The 27,994-nt window shown below is 42.0% G+C and overlaps 1 protein-coding gene across 1 annotated transcript in view; it reads left to right on the top strand.

Moving 5' to 3' along the window:
* The first annotated feature begins 304 nt into the window (after positions 1-304).
* Positions 305-27,994, top strand: part of PAPPA2 (pappalysin 2) — a 289,210-nt gene continuing 261,520 nt past the window's right edge. Inside the window, exon 1 of the mRNA XM_030823938.1 lies at positions 305-1,994. Coding sequence (XP_030679798.1) covers positions 1,076-1,994 — 919 coding nt within the window. The 5' untranslated portion in view covers positions 305-1,075. The remainder of the gene's footprint in view (positions 1,995-27,994) is intronic.

Here is a 27,994-nt window from a genome sequence, read left to right as displayed (position 1 = left end):
ACATCATCATTGTCTTTAAATGAAAAACAAAAACAAAAACAAAAAACAAGAAGATATTTACAGGCAGAGAGAAAGGGAGCCAAGGGGAGCAGGAGAGACTGGAGAGAACAGGTCCCCTGAAGTATATGCTCTTCTTTTTGCTCTTTTCCTGATCTTCCCAGGAACCCACAAGACTCCCAGAAGGTGAAGTTAAGAGCTCCCAGACTCATAAGGTTATTAGAACAGCAAACTGGCACCCCAAAGAACTTTACGGAGACTTGCAACCTACCAACAAGTTGGATGAGGGATTAAAAGCTTTCAACAACCAACAACCCCAAGCATCAAACTGAAGGAAACATTCTAACCTTCACAGACAGACTGGAGGCTGGATGGGGACCTGGCTGAAGACATCTGGAGAATGAAAGTTAAGTACCAGCTTGGATTTTTGTTCCCCTAGATTATTTTTGCATTTTAAAATAAGAAGCATCAAATTGCGTGTCTCTGTGTAAAAGTTCTAGCAATTTGTTTTAAGGTGAACTTATTTTGGCTTAGGGACTACAAAAAGAGAAGGTAATTCCTAGGGAAGGAAGAAGAGAAAGAAATGAAAATTAGAAAATAAGATTATTTTGAATGACTTCAGGTAGCGAGGAGTGTGTGTTTGTGAGTGTGTATTTGAGAGACTTGGCTCATGCCTGTGGGTCTCTCTTCTAGTATCAGTGAGGGGAGGTATTATTGAAGAAGAAGGGGGAAAAAAAAAGAAAGAAATCTGAGCTTTCTGGGAGGAAATTCAAAGGAACGAAGAGAAATTAACTTTGTTCTGCAAGGACTAAAATACAGCAAGAGGAAAGGGGTCAAGGGAGAAGCGTGCGGGAAGCACACACGCTGGGGAGGAATAGAAGCCACACTGGCAGAGCAGCCAGCACAGGTAGCCAGCAGAGGCATTCTTGGGGCTATTTGAAAAAGTTTGGTTTGTGGACAAAACAGTTTCCCTGGTGACTGCAAATCCATTGCTAGCTGCCTCTTTCTCGTCTGCCCATCACTCTGGTGTGGTACCCAGAAGTTGACTTCTGGTTCTGTAGAAAGAGCTAGGGGAGGTATGATGTGCTTAAAGATCCTAAGAATAAGCCTGGCGATTTTGGCTGGGTGGGCACTTTGTTCTGCCAACTGTGAGCTGGGCTGGACACGCAAGAAATCCTTGGTTGAGAGGGAACACCTGAATCAGGTGCTGTTGGACGGAGAACGTTGTTGGCTGGGGGCCAAGGTTCGAAGACCCAGAGCTTCTCCACAGCATCACCTCTTTGGAGTCTACCCCAGTAGGGCTGGGAACTACCTAAGGCCCTACCCTGTGGGGGAGCAAGAAATCCATCATACAGGACGCAGCAAACCAGACACTGAAGGAAATGCTGTGAGCCTTGTTCCCCGAGACCTGACTGAAAATCCAGCAGGACTGAGGGGTGCAGTTGAACAGCCAGCTGCCCCATGGGTAGGGGATAGTCCTATTGGGCAATCTGAGCTGCTGGGAGATGATGACGCTTATCTTGGCAATCAAAGATCCAAGGAGTCTCTAGGTGAGGCCGGGATTCAGAAAGGCTCAGCCATGGCTGCCACTACTACCACCGCCATTTTCACAACCCTGAACGAACCCAAACCAGAGAGCCAAAGGAGGGGCTGGGCCAAGTCCAGGCAGCGTCGCCAAGTGTGGAAGAGGCTGGCGGAAGATGTGCAGGGAGACTCCGATATCTCTTCACATTTGCAACCTTGGACCAAGCATTCCCTTAAACACAGGGTCAGAAAGAGTCCACCGGAGGAAAGCAACCAAAATGGTGGAGAGGGCTCCTACCGAGAAGCAGAGACCTTTAACTCCCAAGTAGGACTGCCCATCTTATACTTCTCTGGGAGGCGGGAGCGGCTGCTGCTGCGTCCAGAAGTGCTGGCTGAGATTCCCCGGGAGGCGTTCACAGTGGAAGCCTGGGTTAAACCGGAGGGAGGACAGAACAACCCAGCCATCATTGCAGGTAACACCCCTCTCCTGGGCTTTCTGAGATCCTGAGGGTATGGCTGGCTTTATTTCTGACGGGTTAGACATAGGGAGCGAGGATGGGAAGGGGACCCAACAGGAAAGCCAGAAAGAGCTAGCCAGGGAGAGGGGGAAGGGCCTTTATTAATCAGCACAGCAGGATTCCAGACACCATCAAAAAGGAGATAATGACTCTAGCCATATCAGCCTCTGTACCTTGTATTGATCTCATGTCCTTCTATACATTGTGCTTGCACTTAGGAGACTTTAGCTCTCTTACCTCTCTTTAAAGGGATAGAGCTCCTTGGTTCTTTGCCAAAAGAGAAGGGGTGTCACACTCCATTTCTGGTAGACCAATATGAGATACCCAGGCAACCTTGAAGACAGATGAGAATCCAAGGGTCTGAGCAATGAGTCATGCCTGGGCTGGTCCAGGTGGTGAGGAAACAAGGCTGCTAGGTACACAGCCGTCAGGTCCTGCCTGGTTTCCTTTTCTCTGAATGCCCTGGATCTTGGCAGAAAGGTGCCCTCTGGTCCAGGTCCTGGAGGTCCCTCCACTTTGTCACAGCAATCATGTGCCCAGCTTAGGAACAGTAGGGTCCACTGGAAAAAGTGAGCACTTACAAGCCAAGATCCCGACTTCTAGGCCTGCTGTTGTTGTAAGAAGGACCTAAAAAATGAAACCTTTTATAACTCCATGGGTTTGATCAGGACCGCTTGTCTGGGAACATGACCCACATTTGTTTCCACTATACACAGATCTTGCTTTTCATGGAAAGTCACCCAGAAGGGCAAAGAAAAATGAGGTTAAGAGTAACTATTTCCTGTTGCCTTACTGGGAAAGTTGGAATGAAGCAAGGGGTAATGGATTAGACACGATATTTCATCATTTAGTACCTTATCCTTTTGAATTCCCCATGACAGAACCTAACACAAAGCAAGGTGCACAGTAGAACCATATAATCTGCTTAATTTGAATTATCCACAGTGCCCTTTCATGTTTTCCAGTCCCATTATATTGATGGGGAAACTGAGGCAATAAAAGGCATGCGAGGCAGGCTGGGAATAGAACTCCAGGCAGGACACTTGAATCGCTTGAAAATTTCCCGAATTAAGAAAAAATTCTCAGGTTACTGGATGCCTGCAAATAAGTTTCAGACTAGGGAAAGAAGTCGGCAATGAGGGAGCCTCTTTCAAGGGGGTGTTGCTGGAACATCCCTTCCGGACACTCTGTCTCCCCCTCTTTGGCTGTGATTTCTCCTTCGGAAGCTGGGATTCCCAGACACAGAGCATTCTCAAGTCTTGTGGTTTTGCTGTATTTTATTTTTGGGTGGGAGAGGGCGTGGGGAAAGGGGAGAAATAAGGGTTGGGCTGTAAGTTAGGTGGGGGAAGAGAAAGAGTAGAAGGAAATCCTTATTCTGGGGCCAAAGGGAAGAAATAATGAGATGATTATCTGATCAGAGTTGGCAGCTCCACAATTTCTCCCAGATGACATCTTCTTGCTGCTTAATCTTGCTTCCTAGTACCCATCTGCCAGGGAAACTGTGTGCTTGCAGTCTAGACTAAGACCCACGACTCCGCTTACCCCTCCTCTTGCAGTAGCAACATAAAGACCGGGGATCAATTCCCTGGCTGAAAAAATGAGAGAAAGATCCAATAGGAGTCTATGTGGGAGGCTCTAAGGGGCTACTGCTTTGTGTTACTAGAGGCCAAACCTGGGGAAACTTGACCCCTGTCCTGTCCCTCCTGTGTCCTGTCTGATGCTCTGCCCAGAGGAAAGCAGTGTCATGATTTGATTCCAGTTACAGCATTTCTTGTGGCACCTCCCCCATCCCCACCCCAGGACGTCTTTCTCCCTTGCCCACCTGTCCACCGCCTCCAACCGCTGCCAACACTGCCACAGCACACGCTCAGATCCTTCTCTAAAGTGCCTGTCTGAACTCTTTTAACCGTAAGCATGTCAAATTGGGCAGGAAAGCTTTTGCAGACTGTCTAGCTTCTGAATTTTCCTTCTCTTCAAATCAAAGTGTCCCTTGTGGTATAATGGTATTTCCCCCCTTAGGTCTACACCAGAAAGGTTGAGGGCAGGGAATGCCCAGGGCTATCTCATCTCCACTTACCACTCTATATTTTTCTTTAGATTTCTGTACATCAGAAAATATTCAGTAAAGATGTAGGGTAAAGGTCTGGGAAAGATGGAGGTTGGGAACATGGTTTCATTCTTCAGGATTCTAGCAACAGGGCTCCTGAGGGCTTGGGCATCCTTGTGTACTCACTGTGCTTAGCTGCTTACACTTCACCTGTGCTCTCCATGCCTGAGAACCATAATGTTGCCAAAGGCATTTGCCCTAATCTACTCATGCCTGTGGACAGACCAGCCCATCTTCCTTCTCTTACCATACAGCACTCGCCCCTGAGCTGGTCATTGTCTGTTCCTACGATGGTTGGCCTTCACCTATGCAGAATGACAATAGAATGATGTTCCTGGGAGCCACATACAATTCAGCAATTCTGCTGTTCCACTTGGAATGATCTGAGGTGCTGCGAGACTTGGCCCCTACACTTTTTTCAACAGCTCTCAAAGCGTAGCTTCTACCTACTCAACTTAAACCCAGTTTCCCAATCCTTAATCTACCCAATTTAGGGCATTTTTTCTTCCATAGAGACTTCAAGCAATGCAGCCATAGCAATTTATAGAGGAACATTCCCCTCCCCAGCCCCAGATGCGGGGGCCTTAGAGGATACTTTCTACACAGAACACTAGGTGGCAGTGTTGCTTCATTCAGAGGAGAGTAGGCAGCCACGTAGTGGAGAATGTCTCTGATTTCTTGGAGGACTGTCCTGCCCTGGCTCTGGGCTGTATGTATTTAATTGTCCTCTCCCAGAATGTTGTTCGTAGCCATCCCTTGGGGTCAGCTTTATGCAAGTGTTTTTTGCGGGGCTTATGTGAAAGGGCAAAAGTGACATTTTTGGGGTTGTGACTAACTTGCACTTTAGCAACTAGTGAAGAAAAGAAACTCAGCTAAAGTTTCCCCTCTCCCTCCCCCACTCCAAACTCCCACATTCTTCCAAAATAGAAAGTTGAATTCCAGAATGAATTGCCAGAATACATTTATTTAGAGTTGAGGACAACACGGAGCTCACAGGCTTTGGGTGCTGAATGTCTCTCTGGCCCTCAGAAGGGGAGACATGGTACCTGGGTCCCTGCAAGGTAGATCTTCTGAAGTGGCCTATTTCCCATAGCTGAGACAGAGCAACCAAGGTGTAGGAGAGGACTGTGTACAACTGCTCCACTGTAGAGTCCTCTGTAAGAGTAGCTAGTCAGGGGCCTGGCAGCTCAGGGCCATGTGGCCACCTAGGAGTAGACTGAGGTCAGAAGCCCATTTGATTGGGCCATTGGAACTGAGCACTGGACATAAGCCAAATTCTGTCCCATCCACGTGTGTAACTTTTAAGCTCCGGCACTCAACCTTGAAACCATCCTGTTCCTTTCCCTCCTTCTCAACTTCCTTTCCTCTCTTTCAACCCCAACATACACAAAAGAGAAGATTTTAATAGGTTCCTCCTCACCCATAATTGATTTCAAATGTTCCCTGAAGTTGCCCAGCTGAGTAACCACCTGCAGCTCCAAGTTGCAGGAGACTGAGTCACTAAGTCCATGGCAGAATTGGAGCCTGAGCCCAGGTTTCTTCATCTAACAAATATTTATTGAGTGCCTTCCATGCGAAGCACGGCAAGGCCCTTGGGGAGCACAAAGATGTCTAAGAAACTGTCCCTGACGTGAAGACAAGTTTTCCTCCTCTGAGGATCCGAGCATTAGAGTATATGCTTGTGTAGAACTTGGGAGGCAGGCCGACCTGGCAACAGATTCCATCTCTGACGCTTATCAGGGCTGTGGTCTTTGGCAATCCATTGAGCTTTTCTATGCCTTCATTTCCTCAGATGGAAAAAGGAGAAAAATATATGTATACAAAATATCATTCTGTTTAAAGAAAAATGAAAAAATCTCCAATAAATGAAAAATAAGACGATGTCTTGCAGAGTCGTTATGATGCTTGAACACGTCATGTATGTCAAGTGCCCACCATAGGGCTTGGCCACTGTGTTTACTCATGGTCTGGCAGGAGCTAACAGTGGGAGGCAATCATTACTGGGAGCAGCAGGTTAACCTGCTTGTCTTTGGTTCTAACCCACTAACCTATCATTTTTCCTTAGGTGGAATATTCACTTTAATTTCTTAGGAATTCAGTTTGCTAAATTGTAAAATGAGAATGATGGTAAACAGACTTTTTTAACAACACAGTCTAATGTGTTGTAAATGCAGTAGAATCAGAGGCCCCAAAGGGCTCATTTATTTTATTTAAAAAAATCCATTCTTTGTAGCCTGAGCAGTACTATTTTGAATAAATTGGACTATGGTGCTAAAGTTTTCTGGAGGCCGTAAAACCTTTTGAAAATCTGATGAAAGCTATGTCCACTCCCTAGAAAAATGAACATGTTCACGTAGTTCACACAATGTTCAGAGCTGTATTAGTCTGTTCTCAAGCTGCTGATGAAGACATACCTGAGACTGGGTAATTTATAAAGGAAAGAGCTTTAATGGACTCACAGTTCAGCATGGCTGGGGAGGCCTCACAACAATGGCAGAAGGTGAATGAGGAGCAAAGTCATGTCTCACATGGGGGCAGGCAAGAGAGCGTGTGCAGGGGAACTCCCATTTATAAAACCATGAGATCTCATGAGACTTATTCACTATCACAAGAACAGCACAGAAAAACCCACCCCCATGATTCAATTACCTCCCACCAGGTCCCTCCCGCAACATGTGGGAATTATGGGAGCTATGACTCAAGATGAGATTTGAGTGGGGACACAGTCAAACCATATCAAGACCCTTCACGATTTCCTGATGGCCAGGGTCTGCTGATATTATGTATAAAACCCATTGTTTAAGGCCTATATTGATAAGTGTTGTTGTTGTTGTTGTTTTTGATATCTAAGAAATGAGATTTCACAGAATGCTGAAACATCCCCTTCTCCCAAAAAGGGAGGTTTGTACGCAAGGTGGAGGGTGTCATCCACATAGAATATGGAGCTTCATAGAAGGCAGATTCACATACATGTGAAGAGAAGTAAAACAGACCATGACTATGACCCTTTTTCTCACAGCCTGTGGCCATGCCCCTCATCCCTATGGGAAAGTAATTTTCTCTATGTCTCTGCTTCCAGGGCCCTTCATGTGTGGTTTCCTAGGGTGCATATTGCTTCCTGCCTTATTTGTTATGTGCATATCTCATTTCTATCCACTGGTAATTCCTCCAGAGCCAAATGCATGTCTGATTAACTTTTGTGCTTCCAAAATATCTAGCACAGTATTAAAGACTCTCAGTTATGTTTATAGAATAGACAAAATAGAAATTTAGACAGCTGACTGCCCATTAAGGATGAATAAAAGGGTGGGAGGAACTTTCTGAAACTGGAGTCTCTGTGTGGGATCCAGGGCAGTGGCTTTCAGGTTCTGTTTTTGCTGCCTACTGAGGTGTCTTAGGAGCTTCTGAGGCGAAATCACTGAGTGCAGGGCTCCCTTTCCACCTTCAATAGGAGCATCCCCTCCCTTACCTGTTTCATGTGAAGGAGGGGCTTAATTACTTTAAGGAAGTTTAAGCCCCAGAACTCTAGAGCAGGGGTTGGCATATTATGGCCTGTGGGTCACATCAGGTCTAAAGCTGAAGCTTGTTTTTGTAAATAAAGTTTTATTGGCACACATCCACACCCATTTGGTTATGTGTTCTCTGTGGTGGCTTCCCTGCTAACTGGTGGAGGTAAGTAGTTGCAAAAGAGACCTTCTGGCCCACAAAGCCCAAAATATTTACTGTCTGGCCCTTTGTAGAAAGTTTGCTAACTCATACTTTAGAACATTTCTTCTCAAACTTCAATGTGAATAGAGATCAGCTGGGGCTATTCTTAAGCTGTCTGCCATGGCAATACACCTGGCAGCAGGTGCAGTGTAAGTACGTCTTGCACACTGCAGGCAGTTTAATGGACCAAGGACCCCAGGTGCTGTGCTCTGAAACACATCACTGCATTTTCACTGAGGCCACAGATCCCTGGGGTGGCGTGGATAAAGGCAGACCAGTTCCTGAGAGACAGTCATTGACTTTGGCTGGAGGACTCAAAAAGGCCTTGCAGGAAATTCCTTAGACTGCACTGTAGTCAACAACACTTCCATCCCACCTTCCTTGCCTCTTTTTTTTCCTTCAGAGTCAGACTTGCAGCAATGACTGATGGCTCTCCCAGCCTTTTCAGGATCTGTCTATATTTCCTCAGAATTGTCTCCCCCAGTAAAATCCCACATATTTAATCCTGTATTAGCATCTACTTCTTGTACTAACACAACTACCTTACGCAAACGCAGATTTGGGTTCAATAGGTCTGGGCAGCCTGAGATTCTGCATGTCCAACAGGCTTCAGATGCTGTTGCTGTTGCTAGTATGTGAACCATGATTCAAGTTGCAAGACTCTAGACTCTTGAGTCCAAGCTCTTGAGCCCAGGGCAGAAGACAGCAGACTTTTTCTGTAAAAGGACAGATAGTAAATAGTTTAGGCTTCTTGGGCCATGCAGTCCCTGTTGCAAAAAATTCAACTCTGTTGTTAGAATATGCAAGCAGTCGTAGATGATATGTAAACACATTTCTATGCCTGTGTTCCAATAAAACTTCATTTACAAAAACAGGTGGCAGGCTAGATTTTTCTCATGAGCAGTAGTTTGCCAACTGCTTTTTCCACCATCCTTTTGTGCTTTGCTTTCTAGTTTCACACTATGCAAAATAACTCCAACAGAGAGACTATGGCACTATCAGTGGTGGGACATACCTTTCGTTCAAGTATAAACAAAACTTCCCAGATATTTCTTGCAGGAAACAAGTCATGCTAGCTTCTTGGTATGAGCATTCCAGGCAGAGTTTATATTTCTTTCCTTCTTTTGTTTTTTTTAGAAAAAAGCATACTGAGATGTAACTTATCTTAAAGTTCACGTGTTTAAAGTGTACAAATAATGTCTTTAGTATTCTTACAGGCTTATCTCAATCTATTATCTCAATTATCTCAATCAAATTTTAGAATATTTTAATAGCACCCAAAAGAAATGCTGTATCCATTAGCCCTACCCACTTCCCTCTGCTCCTTTCCAAATCCACCATAGCCATAGCCATCGGCAACCTACTCTCTATCTCTATAGATTTGCCTATTCTGTGTATTTCATAAAAATGGGATTATACAATGTATGATCTTTTGTGGCTGGCTTCTTTCACTTGAGGCTTATCCATGTTGCAGCATGTATTGGCACTTCATTCCTTTTTATTGTTAAGTAATATTCTATGCATATACTACATTTTGTGTATTCAGTCTTCGATTTCTGGATATTTTGGTTGTTTCCACTTTTTGGCTATTATGAACATTGTGCACAAGTGGATATTTTTCTATTTCTTTTGATTAGATACCTAGGAGTGGAATTTCTGGGTCATATGGTAGCTATATATTTAACATTTTGAGGCCCTACCAGACTACCAAAGTGGCTGCACAATTTAGTAATCCCCATCAATGCATGAAGGTTTGGTTTTATGCCTCTGACCCTCTAAAATGAAATGGGGGCTGGGCACAGTGGCTCACGCCTGTAAATCTAGCACTTTGGGAGGCTGAAGCAGGCAGATCGCTTGAGGCCAGGAGTTCAAGACCAGCCTGGGAAATATGACGAAACCCCATCTCTACAAAACATACAACAATTAGCTGGGTGTAGTGGCATGCACCTGCGGTCCTAGCTACTCAGGAGGCTGAGGTGGGGGGATCACCTGAGCCTGGTGAGGTCGAGTCTGCAGTGAGCCATGACTGTGCCGCTGCACTCCAGCCTGGGGGACAGAATGAGAACCTGTCTCAATAAAATAAAATAATAAAATAAAATGGGCTTCTGCGACATCACTGGTGAGTATGGTTTGGCCACTGCCAGCATCTGAGAGTACCTCAGTGGTCTTGGGGAAATGTGTCATTGTTGCACAATAAGGAGAGATATCTGGGCTGTGATGCTGAGGCCTCTGAAATAGCAGGGAGTCCTTCCTAGTTGAAGTGGGTTCTCTCACCAAGCTCCCTCTTCTAGCTTCTTGAAGGTATCCTAAGATGGGCCTTTTCTTCCCTGAACCTTCACCTTTGGCCTGAAGTGTATTACTTGCTATTACCTGCAACCTGGCTGAACCCTCAATGATAGGCATACAGGAAACACTCAGGTGCTTAGAAGTCACAGTGCATCAGATTCTGATGCAGCAGCACCTTCAGAAAGAAAAAGAGAAGAGAAACGAAGGGGAGAAAGGAAGATGAAGCTCACATAGCTCACATAGCCGTGAACTTTCTCCTAGATTCCAGCTCTGTGTCTGGCCCCAGCTGGGTTCTTTGGCAGACTATTCAGGGTTTGGTGTCTGACTCACAGGGTTAGATCTGGGCCTTTGGGGTTGTCCAGTCGTTTGGGGTGCAGGTGGGGGAAGGAGAATCACTTCCAGGCAGTGGCGTAGAGGGGTTTTCTGTAAGAATGGCGTGTGATTATCCTATTCACCACACTCCAGCTTCAGTGCCTGGCACCTGTTACTGCCTTTCCTCTCCTCATTCCCCAATTTTTATTTACTGTAAAAGATTCTCTTCCTGGTCCTTTGCATCTCAGGGAGACAATGCAGTGGATGAGGCTTTGACTGACCCAGGTGGCACCATTAGCTGTTCACCTCCCCATCCTCTGGGAGCTGTGTGTTCTTTCTCAGACCACAGGAATGAGATGGAAACCCATGGAGACTCTTGGTGTAGTTCTGGGGTGGAGCAAATATTGTCAGGTTGGAAATATTCAGGAGTGACAGAGGCAGGGCTGGAAAGCAGGAGTCACTTTTGGCAGCCCAAATACATCCAACTATTCTCTTGTCACCAGCAACAAGTTGTCCTTCCTCACCTCCTGCCTCTTCTTTTGGGCACTTCTTTCTTGTTTCTTTGGGCTGACCATGTGATTCACTCAGAAAGTGTGTGCCAAGAGGTCTGACTCCTCTTTCCTGTTCTAATCCGTGCCTTGAGGAGGCCAAATAAACACTTTATTTGGTGTTTACTAACAGAAAGGCAACACCTCAGTTTGGCTCCTGAGCCTGTATACCCTGCACATCCATTAGCTTCAGTTCCTGATATCATAAACAAGGACACAGATTCCATACTTTCGCTCTTGAGTACATGGAATTACATTATTCTGGGGGCTCATCAGATTTGTTTCAGCTCACATCATACACCCCCTGGCCCTAGCACCTTCCAGAAAGCATATTTCTATGCTAAGTTTGTATCAAAAAAATAACAGCATTGTTTCTTTCCCATGTTTACTACCTGTCTCAAAACAACCTTCCTCTTTGGATTTTTTAAAGAGAACATCCAGTAAAGAAAACTCAGTGGGCAAACAAAAACATCCTAGTTCTCTTTATGAGTCAGAATTGAGTGGTGAAGAAAAGTGGTTCTGCCCAAATATAAAATGTGGAAACTGGAAACCAAAGTCTCAGAACATTTGAAGTATTGCCATGGCAACTGGTTGGGTTATCAAGACGAGCAAGTATGGCTCATTTCTGCATTAGAAATCCAGTTACCTGATCAGAGGGAACTTATCGCAGAGCCTATAAGTTAATCAGTTAGTGAGTCATCATTCAAGTGGTGACTCAGCATTTGCTAACTTTCCTACAAATAAATGCTCTACATTCTGGGAAGGTTATAAAAGTAGTTTAGTTTTATTTGTTCATTCAATATTTATTGAGCTTCTATTAAGTGAAATATCAAGGCTTTAACCACAGGTTGGGGAATCAAGAACTACTAAGGCAGGAGTTATGCCTGGAAGGTGCTCAGAATTTAGGCCCGTAAACTGTAAACAAGAAATTATATGTGTATACGTAAACAGATTATTACAGCCTGCCTACTGAGAGTGACTGGTCCTGCCTGGATAAGCCAGAGGATTTCTTGAGGCTAGGAAAGGAGAGCTGGTAACCAGAGAAACAGAACCAGTACTGGGGAGTAGCAGCATTAGGGCAAAGAGAAAATGATAGTTTTCAAAGTGTCAAATGACACAGAAGCACCAAATAAGATATCAGGCCTAAAGTAGGTGCATTGGATTTAGCAGTCAGGAAATCATGGATGACTTTAGGGAGAGCAGTTTCACACCTCGGTTATGGGTGCATCCACATCACATTAAGTAGAGATATGAATGAGAGGTAAAGGAGTGAAAACAAGGATTGCACTCTATGCAGAAACTTGGCTGTGATGGAAGGGGCAAAGGAGATGTCAGAAGTAGATATGGGTTCAGAGAGATTTTATTTTAAATTCAGAAAGATCGAAGACTCAAGGTCTTGTATTAAAGAACTGGTCATCTAAAGTAGGAGACAGCATAAACACAGGAAAATGATGGTAGATAAAGTAACAGAAATATAAAGCATGAAAATGCAAGCTCAATCACTCTAAAAAATCTATTGCATAAATTTTCCTTTGACAAGTGGTTCTGTAGCACTTACTCTGTGCCAAGCACTACTGTGGTCTGTTTACAAATATTAACTCACATGCTCCCCAGGACAGCCCAAGGAAGAAGATGGAGAAACCAGAGCATAGAGAGAAATAGGATACTGTCCAAGGTCACACAGCTGGTGCAGGCAGAGCCAAGATGCGAACCTGGACATTTGTCCTGAGAGTTCTTTTCCACTGTGCTATGTTGTCACTATCTTTTATCTCAGGAGCAGTAAGGAGTGAAGAGCCCCAACCTTCCACAACTGAACCCTTTATCCATCTCACATCCATTGCTTGTCCTGTTTTCTGTATCTCAGCAAAGGGCCAAGAACTCCAGGAGTTCCTGTCTCACATCACTGCCGCTCACTCTCCACATGACATGTAATGCCAGTAATCATTCACCAAATCCTGTCTGGTTGGCCTCTTCAGTTTCTTTTGGCCCTGTTGTATTCATCCCAATAACCAAACTAAAGCTAAGTTTTGGTCACAATAATTCTGACCATCTCTAACCTGAGAGATCAATTTATTCTTCAGCTGTTTGATTGCAACCAAGAGGAGCATTTTCAAATACAAAGCAGCTCAAGTCACTTTCCTGCCTACAACCATCAGATGACTCTGCTGCACCCTCAGGATAAAGTTCAGCTTCCTTAAGGTGTCATATGAGACCCAGCTTAACCTTTTCAATCTCATCACTGACTCTACAATAGACGCACACATACCCATGCATACTCATGTGTACACATGCATGCACATATATGCAGGCACACTTACACAAACCTGCACATCCATATGTACACACGTGCACACATGTGCACAGATATACATGAACACCCACCCACACACCCACACCATCATATATGATACAATCATGCTCTCACACCATGCTCACATGCACTCACACATATACTTCCAGGCCAATTTCTAGCAACACCAAACCACTAGCAGTGACATGGATATAGCACTCTCCCTGGCCTCTAGCCCCTGATGTCTATCCTTTGTAATTTTTCTCCTAATATGAAACCACTCCCCAAAACCACATTCACCTGAATTGTTCTTATTTAACCCCCTAGATTTTTAGTGAATATGACATCTCTTTGAGGAACTCTTCCTTGGCCTCTCTAAAGACTGATTTAGGTTTGCTTATGTTTTCCTGATACCTTGTACTGTGCCTTATCAAGACATTAAGAGAAATGTACTGTAATTTCCATTTTACTTTTCATTAATTGAACACAAGCTCATTGAGCTCCTACTGTCTGCCAGGCACTGGACTGGGTGTTTGACCTTAAATAAGCAGACATGGTTCCACTGCCCAGTCATTTCTATTCTAGGCTAGCTCCCACTGGGCTGTAAGCTGTCTGGGGTCAGAGGCTGCATCTGGTTCCTTGCTGCCTTCCTAGCACCTAGTGCTTTGTCAGTTAATAACAAATAACTCATTCAGTATGTATTTGATAAGAGGATGAAGGATGAACTAATTCTATTTGGAAGTAGGCACATGAAAACTTGGTAATCTTTAAGTTCTATTGATGTTGAAGATGACTAGCAAGTTTAACTTCCCCTCAGTAGTATCTAGAAGGAGGAGTTATCCTTACCTTCTACCTCAACTCCCCGTTCCTCATCCCCACAAGTCTACGTATACCTGACAAATGTAGACTAGGAATTTGTCTCCTAGAAAAACTGGATATAATTTATAACTTGGTTTAACTATGTTTATTTCTAAACCTTCAGAAATTATCTTTTCTATTTATTTGCTTCTTCTAGGTTGTCTTTTTCTCATTCTCATAGAACTTTTGTTTTGCGCACATTATTCCCATGGGCGGGAGGAAGAGGAGGAGTGTATATAACTAGAGAAAGGTAGATCTTGCTACCTGAAGAAGAAGCCACCAGGGGGCCAGGAAACTCTGCTTGAGTTCCAAGTCTTTCCAGCTTTTGCACATTCTCCGGCCCTTTGAAAATCTGGAGTTTTAAAAACTCTCTTTTTGGGGGGGTGAAATTCTTTTAACATCAAATGTGTTTATAGACAGTTCCTAGCTGAGTTTATTTATTAGCCATTTGCTCACTCACTAATTCATTTATTCAACCGATGCTTCTTGAGCGCAAAGTAGGTATTCAATTACTATTTTTGAAATTAACTCCAACTTCATGCAGAATAATAGTAAACAGTAACCACAGCATAGCTCTATTTTAGACATTGTTTGTTTCAAGGCACATTAATAACTTGAAACAATTGCACAATAGAATATTCTTATAATCCTTATAATACAACCCATGGCATGCATCCTGAAGATAAAAGGAAACTTGGGCAATGCTCCCTCCTGGGTGTGGCAGCCTTGCTGGGCCTTTGGACCACCTCCTTGTGCCCCCTCCTCTGCCATGGCTGGTCCCTGGCTGAGGTCAGGCAGGTGACAGCCGGGTGCCATGGCAGAGGAGGAGGCACAAGGAGGTGGTCCCAGCCCCTCTGGCTCTCTGCTTACAGCATTTCTGGGAACTTAGCAGCTATGTCCTCTACTGTGGTGTGCTGCCAAAAGCCAAGCACATTTGAGGAAGGCAGCTGTTCGTTTTGCCATTCCCCGCCCTTCTGTGAATGTCTCCTCTCCTGACCCTGTCTCCCTACAATGCTACTGTCCTCTCTTCCACACTGTTCTCCCTTCCTGAAAGTCCAAGCTGCTTAGCAGTGGAAGCCTTCAGATTGCCTGTAGGCTTCTGGGGGCTTCTATGGATCTCCATAATCTGTGTGCCCTCCAACACCCAGGGCAGGGCCTGCAGCAGAATGGGCAATGGCATTGAATGGACGCATGGAGGATAATCTGGCTCCTCATACACACAGAACTTGATCTCTCCTGACTCCCCAGAATGAGCCATGTTCCTTTCTCTTCTCTCCACATGACCCACCCATTACCTGCTCCTTATGTTTGTGCAAGCCATCCCCTCACCTTAATTGTCCTACCTCCACCTCCTCATCCATTTAAATTCTTTCCCTCACTGTAGTAGTTAGGAATGCAGAATCTGGAGTCTGAAGGTCTAGATTCAAGCCCTTTACTAGCTGTGGGAACTTGGCAAATTGAAGTCCCTCATCTGTAAAATGGGGGCAATGGTAATTTCTGTCTCAGAATTGTGGTTAAATAAATTAATACAAACTATGTGTTGAGAGCCATGCCTGGAATGTTAGGGCTTGGTTAATGCCTGTTGCTATTTCACCCTTCTGTGATGATGCGATGTCACAGAAGGGACCCAGGACTTGCTCCAAAGATGCTGCCATCCAAACTGGCCAGGTCTGGCTCATGTTCCTCATTCCCAAGGCCTTCTCTACCCTTTCTAGTCCATGAAAACTCTCCTCCTGAATGCTTGTTGCATGTATATCAATGTGATATAACTTAGCATGAAATTATTTGTGGTGAGATTTTGATTCCACAGATTCCACATAACCACTATTCTCAACTAACTGTAATATTTTAGTTATTCTGCTTCTTAGGAGATAGAGATATGTGATTACAAGATAAATTCAAAAGAAGAATCCAGTAGAAACAAAACCTGCCCATTAACTTATGGGTTCAGCCCAATCCTTTTTACCTTCTCTGGCCACAGACTCAGGGTATGGGATAGTGAGAAGTGGTTAGAAGGCTGATGATCTTAAAGCCCTTCGAGATAAACCTTGAGATGAAGATTCCGGGCACAGACTGTCAGAGCATCACAGGCCAGGTGACAACCCAGCCCATCTCTCCTTCACAGATGGGGCAGTGAGACCCAGAGGGGGAAAGGCACTTTCCTGACATTACACAGGGGCAGACTGAGACCCCAATCCAAGTTCTTGGCTCCTAATTTGGTGTTATTTCCACTCTTCCAGGATGCCTCTGATTAATTTAAGCCTCTTACTGGAAAGCAGAAGAAAATATTTTAGAAAGAGTTTCAGTAAGAAAATGTATGGCTTTAGTCTTTACTTAACCCGTGTCAATTCCTTAGATCACTTAGTTTCCTTGACCTTTGTCTTTCTCACTCAGGGGCCAAGCAGCCGAAGCTATTGCACAGCAGAGATTGACCCAGAGGTCAGCTTTACACATCCTCTTTGAACACTGGGCTCTGAAGACTCACCTGGGTTCAATTTGAGAACACACAGACTCTGTATCCTCTGGTTTCCTCTCAGACTCTCAAACCAGTGGGGGAAAAAAGAGACTCTGAGCCTTTAGGTTGTGATTGGCATAGTATTTGGTTTTGTGTGGTCCCTGTGTTGCCTGACATCACCAACAAGTTGCTTCTTAGAAAGCAGTCAGAGTCTCCTTGGATTATTTATGACCACAGGGTAGAGACAAAAACAAAAAACAAAAAACATTCAGGTATTATTAAGTGAATATGAGTAGGATGTGTACATTGAAGCAATATAAGAAACACTGGACAAATACTAATGCTGTGAAAGTCATACAATGTTTCACTTTAAGAAAACCTGACATGTGAATGTCTAACTTTAGCTGATGGATAAGCTGAGAGGTCATGTTCATTTCACTAGGATTTTTCTTCATGCTTGCTTTAAATAATGTCTCCTATAATGTCCCTGGATCACTGAGAATATATTTAACACTATTTAAATACTTTTTAAGGGTAGTATTAATTCTATAATCTGTACCTGGTAACAGGAACCCCAAAGAAAATTTCTGAGAGGGATCTCAAAATTATTTATTTGACTGAGAAGATTAACATCCGGGAAATTGGTGTGGTGCTGCCAAAGAACCTTGAGAGAGATGGGGTGAGGGTGGAGAAGTGCTGAGGCATCCTTCTGTGGGTGCCACCGGGTCTCTGTGTCTCTTCCAGGATGACAGATGTTGGGCACTAAGGTATCTTATCAAGGTTAAGGAATGTGGCCCACTTCATGACCCCTAAGGTGTATGACTTCTTGGCTTTTGCATGAGCTATCCTCTGCATTTGGGGATGTAGATCCTTTCTGTTGTGCTACTGGAATTCCAAGCACATGAATTCCTATTTTTGTTTAGGTGGAAGATCATCTTGATAGAAAGAGAAGCCTACAGGTAGCTCTCCCCCCCTGTTGAGGAACAGCCTCTGACACCTCCTCACATTCTAGATGCCCATTATGGAAACTGCAGCCGGTTAGCCATTGGACATTGATGTGCTGTTTATGGAATTCCATAGTCACAGGGCCAGCAGAGAATATAGAATGCTCAGGAAATTTCACACTGGTTGTTCTTGAAGGTTATTAAAAATGATCGAAATGACACTCCAAAATAAATCACGTGTTTAAAATTACTCAGGAGATTTCTCTGTCTCTCTCTCTGTTTTGGGGGTAATGACTAGACATAGAAAATATATTACTTTTTCAACTAAATAATTTAGTTGGAGGAAAAATAATTTAAAGTTGCTCAAATGTACTGAGATAATGGATGGTATTGGAGCACAGTATTGACTCTAGAGAAAATTGTCCAAGATGAGTGGGGAGTGACAAGTCTGGTTATGACTCTTGATTCTTCCTGATCCCTAGTAGGTAATATCAAAGCGGATGAAAAGCTGGCATGCTTTTAGAGGGGGACACTGTGGGCAGAGCTGTGCTAGGTCAAGTCAGTAACTGTTCTCGTTGTGGAGAGTGACTGGTGTTTGTATGTATGTGTGTGTGTGTGTTGGGTGGGAAAGGGTAATAAAGGGATTTTTTTTTAATTAGGGGAAATGGAGTTTTTAGAGTGTCATGTGACACATCATTGTTTGAGAGGATACCGTTGACATCTCTGCTAACTATCTCTTGTTGATTCAATCCATTAGTGAGTTACTTATTTTTACCATAGGCAAGATTTTGGCCTTGATACAAATGAATGTGGAGAAGTACAAGGCAGGATTTGCCAGCTGTCAACTTATAATACAGTTGAAGATATAGGACTATATATGTTAAAATGATAATAATATTAGCCAGGAGTAATAATATGGAATATTAATATTCTGCTGAGCATAATAAGTACTGTGTTTTACATGTGTGAATTAATTTTGTCTTCTCCAGGACCGTATAAATTAATACTATTATTATCTCCATTTACTGGATGGGGAAAATGAGGTATTGAGGATTTCTCTGTGTTGCTGGAGATTGTAGAGCTATTAAGTTTGGTTTATCTAGTAATTTAGCTAGTTGATCTAGCTGGTGGCTCTAGCCCCAGCATTTGAATTTTTACCTAGGATATTGTTTACCACTTTTAAGAAAATTTTCAATTGACTGCTGGGCAGCTCCCCTTGGCTATTTGTGGGTCTAGATCAAGGCTTAGAGAGTTTGGGAAGTTGAGAATGGGGCAGACTTGTCCTGGGAGATTCTCATGAGGCTCCTGAAGCTATTGGCTACTCTCTGGAAGGCACATGATAACTCCAGGTTGACTACCTAGGTAGCTTTTACTGATCCCCGTGGGTTACTTTTTCTGCAAGAAAATACAGGGATGCTTTGCATAATGATGTTTTGGTTAACAACAGACCATGTATATGATAGTGGCCACATAAGATTATAATACCATATTTTTACTGTACCTTTTCTATGTTTAGGTATGTTTATATACACAAATACCATTTGTTTTACAGTTGCCTACAGTATCCAGTACAGTCACATGCTTTACAGGTTTGTAGCCTAGAGGCAATAGGCTGTACCATATAGCCATGGTATGTTCTAGGTTTGTGTAAGTGCACTCTATGATGTTCACACAATGACAAAATTGCCTAATGACACATTCTTCAGAACATATCCTGGTTGTTAAGCAGTGCGTGACACCCAGGCAGTAGGTGATGAGTGCCTAAAGCCATGTTTATTCTCGCTGGATGGCCAAGGAAGCTTCCTTAGGAAGGAGACCCCTGCTGCTCCAGATTTATCTCAGGTCAATGGTATGCTGGACCTGGTTCTTTGCAGCTGTGGGCTTCACAGTGACCCAAGCCCTTTGCTTTCTTGGCTTTCCACAATGTGCAAAATTCCTTTAATTAACCGCAAGCCCATGCAGAAATGGAAATGGTCAGTTGGCAAATATTTACCTATTTTTGTCCTTACGTTGTCATTATTATTATAATTTTTTAATATAATCATTACAATTTTTAACAAATAAATCTGATTAGATCACCATCTGCCATGTCTTACCTCTGAAATCCTTCAGTGGCTCCTGATTTGTCACCCAGAGTGTAAAGTCAAATCTGGTTCACTCTTATTCAGTGTCCTTTATGATCTACTCCAATGAACATATATGGTTTTCATGCCAGTGCCCTGAATGCAGTGTGTGATTCACTCATGAATTTGTATATTCAACAAGTATTTATTAAATATATAATATGTGCTAGGTTCTGTTCCAGGCACTGGAGATATGGCAGCAAATCAGACAAAAATGCCCATAATTAATAACAGCTAACATTTTTGAGTTACTATAGTTAGGCTTTATGTGTATTAATGTATTTAATCTTCAAATGAGGTAGATATATAATTAGTTTTATTCTAGAGATGAGCAGACTCAGATAAGTGGTTTATTGTAGAAGTTTAAAAATACTTTTCCTGTAAATCTGTACTTAGGAAATTAACACCTATTTATTGTTTTATACCATTTGGGTCAGAGCATACGTATTGTCCCAGAACTTACTTTGTTTTCTAATAAGTAGGCTGTGAATATTTTCCTGTGTTCCTAAATATTCTTCTCAAGTGTGATTTTTTAATGGTAGGGTAGTATTCTATTGTTCAGATGGACTGTACTCTTTCTCTATTATAAATAATGCTGTTATGAACATCCATGTTCATCCTTAGCTCTTGGGTTGTTTCCTTAACAATGATTCCTAGAAGTGAAATTACAGGGCTGGAGGGTGTGACTGTTTTTGGCCAATGGTTGCTAAATGGTTTTCTGGAATGGTTTACTAATTTTCTCTCACTCCAGCAGTGCATGAATGTGCCCTTTTCCCTACAGTGTCACCAAATCTAGAGACTGTTATTGTTCTTCCTCTTTGCCAACTTAAATGACAAGTTTTAATCTTGACTTCATTTGCATTTTCTTGAGACTAAAGACTGAAAATTTCTATTTCTTTTTTGAGTTACCCCATCAGTGTCTTTCCACCCTTTACTTTTTTTTTCTATTGCTGTCACCCAATGTTACTGTGCAGGTGATATGTAAGTAGAGAGAAGTGTCCCAAATGGTCACTAGGGAAACATGTCAATGGTGTGTGTGTGTGTGTGTGTGTGTGTGTGTGTGTGTTTGTGTGTGTCTGTCATAAGTGAGGTGAAGGTAGGAGTGGAGACTAACCTGAGTATGTTGATTGTATTGAGCCACTAGGTAAGTCTCTGTCCATTACTCACTGCTAACAAAGGCCCATCCTCAGGAAACAGATCGTGGTCTGCCCTGATTTGGAGTCCTGCTCCTCAGTGTATGGTTTGAGATTCAGCAGCAGCAGTTTCTTCTGATAGTCTATTGGAATGCAGAGTTTCAGGTGCCATTTGAGACTTACTAAATCAGAATCTGCATTTATTCAGATCCCTGGGTTGTTCATATCCACAGTAAAATCTAAGAAGCTCCAACTTGTCTTTCCAGAGGTCTGTGTGCAATTTCAGCTTGACTTCCAACAGGTGCTGCTGATTTTAGATAGTGTAGAAAATGTTGGTGCTTCTGATTTAGCTCCCTGCACTTCCCCCATTCCTAATGACTAATAATAATAACTGTAAGAGTAGTTAATATTTATTGATACTGTGCCAGGAACCACGCCAACTACCTTCTATGGGCATCATGTGCAGGCCACCTCTTTAACTCCTTTAGATTCCTATCCCCTATCTCACCATTCTGTTTTCCTGTTCTCTCAGGCAATCACAAGAGCAAGCCCCGTGCTCTCCCTGCAAATCTGCTTCATTGACTTCCACTCTGCCCACGGGTGGCCTAAGAAAAGCCAGGGGAATCTCCTCTCCTGTTTTCTATTATCCTTGCACATGAAAGCATGACTACAATAAAAATAGACTGTAATGAGAAGGTGAAAAATTTACTGGAAAGGTGCTAGTGAAACAGTCCCCAGGAGGTTTTTTCCTCTCTGTGCTCTTATTTGTAAAAGCTTGGAGTCACAGACAAAAAGCTAAGCCTAATCCTGTCTTAAAGGCTAGTTATCTAGAACAGCTGAAAAACACTTCCCCAAGCTTCTTTTTTCACTTTCTCCCACTCTTCCTGCTCACAGGGTCCTGCTCTCTGCCAGGTTTGCCTGATCTTTGATGGATGGCTTTTTTTCCTTCTCCTCCTTGGTTTTTTTATTCCCCTCATGCTCTCTCTGGGGGGTCGGGGTGTTGGATAAGTAGTTCTGCAGAAGGCTGCACGTACGTGTGTGGGACGGCCACAGGCATAACATCCTGAGAGAGGACCTTGCCTCGTAGCATGTTGATTTATGGTCATGACCTAACCTGGCCCTGTTTTTGCTCATTTTCCTCCTAAAAACAAACTCGCACCACACAGCATGTTTTTTTAGTTACCAGAGTTGATGACACTGCATGACTCCTCTGTTTTTTGAATAGAGTTTCACCTTCCTGGAAGCTGATGGGGCTTCTTGGAGAAGCAGGACTCTCACTCCTAACTTTAATCCTCCCAGAGGTACAGAGCAGAACTCTGCCATGGGGGTTTCCTGGAAGTGAGATTCCATGGATGTGTCTGTGCCAAGAGCAGCATTTCTGCCTGGACCTTATCTTCATCTTCTGCCACCTTGGCTTGTTGTTAAATGATCTCCTCTGCAAGACTCTGCCATGGATAAATGTTCCCTCCAGAATGAGGCTTTGTCCAAGAAAAGCTGTCAATAAGATTTATCACATATGCTGTAATCTAACTGTGTAGGATCTAGAAGAAATCATCTTAGTATGCGATGGCTGTGGAAAAGCTCATCTAACGTTATGGGGAAAATCAACCACACGTAGTTGCAGAGCAAGGGGCATGCTCGGTCCCCTTGGATCATTATTCTAGGTCAGATGCACTTGCAAGGTTACTAGGGTTCCCCAAGACTGGCGGGAAATGCTCCTTTTCTGGGTCAAGACTCTCATGACTCCATTTGACTTCAGGAGCAGAGTGGGAACAAGGAAATATGACCCATCCTTTCTTGCTGCTGTGGTAAATTCATAGACGTCTGAGATAGGCTGTTGTCATCAAGGGACTCTCAGATTCCTTCACAAATAGCAGCAGTTCAACAAGGCTCAGCAACCTGCAACAAGATCACTTTTACTAAGGTAGTCAAGGAAGACTTCATAGACAGGATGAAACTTAAGGTAAGTTTTGAAGGGCATATCCATAGAAGGGAGGCATTTCAGACAGAGAGATACGTATTGATAACGTATATCAGGCCTATATAACCTCTCAGAAAGGGGCACTTTTTGCCTTTCCATTTATTTGAACATTCTGAAATAAGTTGGCACAATGTTCCTGAAATACCTGGCTTTGAGGAAGAAAAGGGTATGAGATGGTGCCTTTCCCCTTTTGTCGCTACCATAAAATAAGAACATCAAGGACAGGTGAATTTCTGACAGTTCTTAGAAGATATTTTTCTCACTTTTTAATTAACTGTTATAATTCCCAGGGTGGATTATACTTTTCCTCCTCATTAGGGTGGTGGGGTCACTGTTGAAGCATAACCCGCTCTATCTGGTCTTGTGGTCAGGTGACTCCATTCTGTCAAAACCCACAGACAGAAGGTTCCAGTAGGGGAGAGGGGAGTTTTCTAGTAGAGAAAGAGTGAGCAATCAGAGCATTTGAGGCAGAAGCAGTTCCTAGCTGGGCTATCTCACTTTTCTTTTTGTTACATTCCCGTCAAATACAGATTTCTACTCTGCCAGGTACATACCAAATGGGGAACAGGAAAAAGGAGGAAGTGGGGATTGAAGCCGCTTGTTTGGAAGTGAGTTTTCTGTTGTATGCTCTTCCCATTAGCCCCTCCTTATCTTGGGGTCCTCTAGAAGTGATTACTAAATGTTATGTGTCAAAAGCCTGCAGGGCCACCCAGAAATTTTACCAAATGTTCGGCAAGACAGCCTGTCAATTTAGTAATGGCCAACAGGGAGACATGAACAGCTGGGACAGCCACTCTGTTCTTTCCTCCAAACTATTTCCAGGTGTGGATGTCAGTTTATACGTTTTTTTGAGTCAGATCCCAGTCATCTGCAAGTAGTGGTCGGCAAATTTGTTAATGTCACACTCACCAGCCCATGTCACTCTTCTTGCCCCAAAATAACAATTAGGAGCTAATTATTTAGTATTTAAAATGTTTTAGTGTAGTAGAAAGAGCGTGGGCTTTTTGTCAAATAGACTTGGTTTTGATACCTTTCTGGCATTTGCTAACTGTGAGGTGGTGGATGACTTGCTCAACTTCTCTGATTCTCAGTTTTTTGGTCTGATACACTCAGCTCATACATTTATGGTAGTGGTTAATAGAGTGGCACGTGTGCAGCATCTAGAGCAGCAGACATTTACAATTTTTCATTTAGTTTTTAAATCGATATGTAATAATTGTATATATTTATGAAGTATGTAGTGATCAAATCTGAGTAACGAGCATTTCCTTCATCTGAAACATTTATCTTTTTTTATATTGGGAAAATTCAATATCTTCTCTTCTAGCTATTAAAAAATATATTATATATTATTTTAACCATAGTCATCCTACAGTTCTATAGAGCACTAGAACTTATTCCTCATACCTAGCTGTAATTCTGTATCCTTTAACAAATTTATCCCTATCTCCCTCTTCCTGCTACCCTTCCAAGCCTCTAAAACCTCTGTCCCACCTTTTACATCTAAGAGATCAACTTTTTAAGCTTCTGCATATGCATGAGAACATGAAATGTTTTAACTTTCTGTTCCTGGCTTATTTCACTTAACATAATGTCCTCCAGTTCTATCTATGTTGTTGCAAATGACAGGATTTCATTCTTTTTTTATGGCTGAATAATTTTAAATTGTGTTTATATACTGCATTTTCTTTATCTATTCATCCGTTGTTGGGCACTTGGGTTGATTCTATATATTGGCTATTGTGAACAGTGCTGCGAAAACATACTGATTTCCTTTGCTTTGCATAAATGCCCAGTAATAGGATTGCTGAATTATAGGATAGTTCTATTTATAGTTTTATGAAGAACCTCCATGCTGTTCTCCATAGTGGCTGTACTAGTTTACATTCCCTCTAACAGTATATAAGAGTTCCTTTTTCTCTTCATCATTGCCAGCATTTTTTTTTGTCTTTTTAATAATAACCATTCCTAACTGGGGTAAAATGATACCTTATTGTGATTTTGATAGGCATTTCCCTGATAATTAATAATGTTGAGCAGTGTTTCATATATTTGTTGGCTATTGTATGTCTTCTTTTGAGAAATATCTGTTCAGATCATTGCTCATTTTTTCATCTGATTATTTGTATTTTTGCCATTGAAATGTTTGAGTTTTTTGTATATTCTGGATATTAAACCACTGTTGGATGAACAGTTGCAACTATTTTCTCCCATTCTTTAGATTGTCTTTTCACTCTTTCAGTTGTTTCTTTTGCTGTGCAAAAGCTTTTAGTTCAATAGTTTTTTTCATTTGTTGCCTGTGCTGTTGAAGTCTTATTCATAAAATCTTTTCCCAAACCAATATCCTGAAGTGTTTCCCCTATTTTTCTTCTAGCTGCTTTATCATTTTGTGTCTTACATTTAGGTCTTTAATCCATTTTGAATTTTTTTTAATAGGGTGAGAGGTGGGAGTCTAGTTTCCTTCTTCAGCATATGGGTATCCAGTTTTTTGAGCACCATTTATTGAAAAGATTTTCCCTTCTGCAATCAATGTACTTGGTACCTTAGTCAAAAATCAGTTGTTGTAGATACATGGATTAATTTCTGGGTTCTCTATTATGTTCCATTGGTCTATTTGCCTATTTTTATGCCAGTACAATGCTATTTTCGTTGCTATAGCTTTGTAGTATATTTTAAAGTCTGGTAGTGTGATGCCTCCAGCTTTGTTCTTTTTGCTCAGGATTGTGTTGGCTATTTGAGGTCTTTTGTGGTTCCCTGCAAAATTTTAGGATTGTGTTTTCTATTTTTATGAATAATATCGTTGGTATTTTCATAGGGGTTGCGTTGATATGTAGATTGCTTTTGTTAGCATGGTCATTTTCACAGTATTCTTTACATCCATTAATATGAGATGTGTTTTCATTTATTTGTGCCTTCTTTATTTCTTTCATCAGTGTGTTGTAGTTTCCCTTGTAGAGATCTTTTACATCCTTGGTTACACTTATTCCCAGGTATTTTATTGCTTCTGTAGCTATTCTAAATGAGACTCCTTTCTTGATTTCTTTTTAGATTGATCGCTGTTATCATATAAAAATGTTACTGATTTTGGTATGTTGATTTTGTATCCTGCACCTTTACTGAATTTATCAGTTATAAGAGTTCTTTTTTTTTTAATTTTTATTTATTTTTTTGGGGGGTAGAGTCTTTAGATTTTTCTTTTTTTTTTTTTCTTTTTGAGATGGAGTCTCAATCTGTTGCCCAGGCTGGAGTGCAGTGGCACAATCTCGGCTCACTGCAAGCTCCCCCTCCCTGGTTCACGCCATTCTCCTGCCTCAGCCTCCCAAGTAGCTGGGACCACAGGTGCCCGCCACCACACCCAGCTAATTTTGTTTTTGTATTTTTAGTGGAGACAGAGTTTTACCGTGTTAGCCAGGATAGTCTCGATCTCCTGACCTTGTGATCCTCCCGCCTCGGCCTCCCAAAGTGTTGGGATTGCAGGCGTGAGCCACCGCGCCTGGCCTAGGTTTCTCTTTATGTAAGATCACTTCATTTGCAAATGGACAATTTTACTTGCTTCTTTCCAGTTTGGATGCCTTTTGTTTTCTTCTCTTGCCTAATTGCTCTGGCTAGGACTTCCAGTGCTATGTCAAATAAGAGTGGTGAGAGTGGGCATCCTTATCTTTTTCCAGTTCTTAGAGAAAATACTTTTTGCTTTTCCCTGTTCAGTACGATGTTAGCGGTCACTTATGGCCTTTATTGTGTTAAGGTACTTTCTTTCTACCTAATTTATAAAAGTTTTTATTATTAAAGGATGTTGAATTTTATTAAATGCTTTTTCCATAATATATTCGCTGAAATGAATAAATAATTTTTGCACCATTTTTGCATCTCTGGGATGAATCCCACTTGATCATAGTGTATTTTTTTTTTTTTTTGGATGTGCTGTTAGATTTGGTTTGCTAATATTTTGTTGAGGATTTTAACATCTATATTTATTGGATATTGGTAGGCAATTTTCTTTTTTTGCTGTATCCTTGTCTGGTTTTGGTATTAGGGTTATGCTAGCCTAGTAGAATGAGTTTAGAAGAACTACCTTACCTTAAATTTTTTTGGATTAGTTTGAAAATGATTCATATTAGTTATTTAAAGTTTTGTTTGAATTTTGTAGCGAAGCAGTGAAGACTTTTCTTTGTGGAGATACTTTTTAAATCACCAGTTCAGTCTTGTTACCTGTTATTGATCTGTTCAAGTTTTATATCTCTTCTTGGTTAAATCTTTGCAGGTTGCATGGTCCAGGAATTTATCCATTTCCTCTAGGCTTTTTAATTTATTGAAGCATTCATAATAGTTTCTAATGATATTTTGTATTTCTGTGGCGTGAATTATAACATCTCATTTCTGATTTTATTTATTTGGGCCTTTTTCTTTTTAACTCCAGCTAATGGCTTGTCCATTTTGTATATCTTTTCAAAAAACCAAGTTTTTGTTTCATTGAACTTTCTTAGTCTCTCTTTTGTTTATTTTCCTTTTATTTTCATTTATTTCCTTCTATTAATTTTTGGTTTTGTTTGTACTTGCTTTTCTCATTGTTTGAGGTGCATTGTTACGTTGTTTTTTGAAATATTTCCAATTTTTGATGTAGGTTTGTATTGCTATAATCTTGTCTCAATACTGCTTTGGCTGTGTTCCATAGGTTTTGGTATGTTTTGTTTCTATTTTCATTTTTTTGAGAAATTTATATATTATCTTATTATTTCTTCACCCATTAGATATTCAGGAGTATGTTGTTTAATTTCCATGTATTTTTATGGTTTCAAAAATGTTCCTATTATTATTACTGATTTTTTATTTTATTCCATTGTGGTCAGATAAGATATTTGATGTTATTTATTTTATTTGTTTATTTTTTAGCGACATGGTCTCACTATGTTGCCTAGATTAGTCTTAAAGTCCTGGGCTCAAGTGATCCACCTGTCTCGGCCTACCAAAATGTTGGGATTACGGGCATGAGCCACTGTGTCTGGCTGACATTGATTTTTAAAATTATTTTGAGGCCAGGCATAATGGCTCACACCTGTAATCCTAGCACTTTGGGAGGCTGAGGTGGGAGGACTGCTCAAGCCCAAGAGTTTGATACCAGCCTGGGCAACATAGTAAGATCTTATCTCCACTAAAAATTAAAAAGTTAGGTAGATGTGGTGGCATACACCTGTAGTCCCAGCTACTTGAGA

Source organism: Nomascus leucogenys, chromosome 12, assembly GCF_006542625.1.
Source record: "Nomascus leucogenys isolate Asia chromosome 12, Asia_NLE_v1, whole genome shotgun sequence".
Taxonomy (NCBI): domain Eukaryota; kingdom Metazoa; phylum Chordata; class Mammalia; order Primates; family Hylobatidae; genus Nomascus; species Nomascus leucogenys.
The sequence above is the reverse complement of the archived record's forward strand: the minus strand, read 5'-3'. Positions and strand labels throughout refer to the sequence as shown.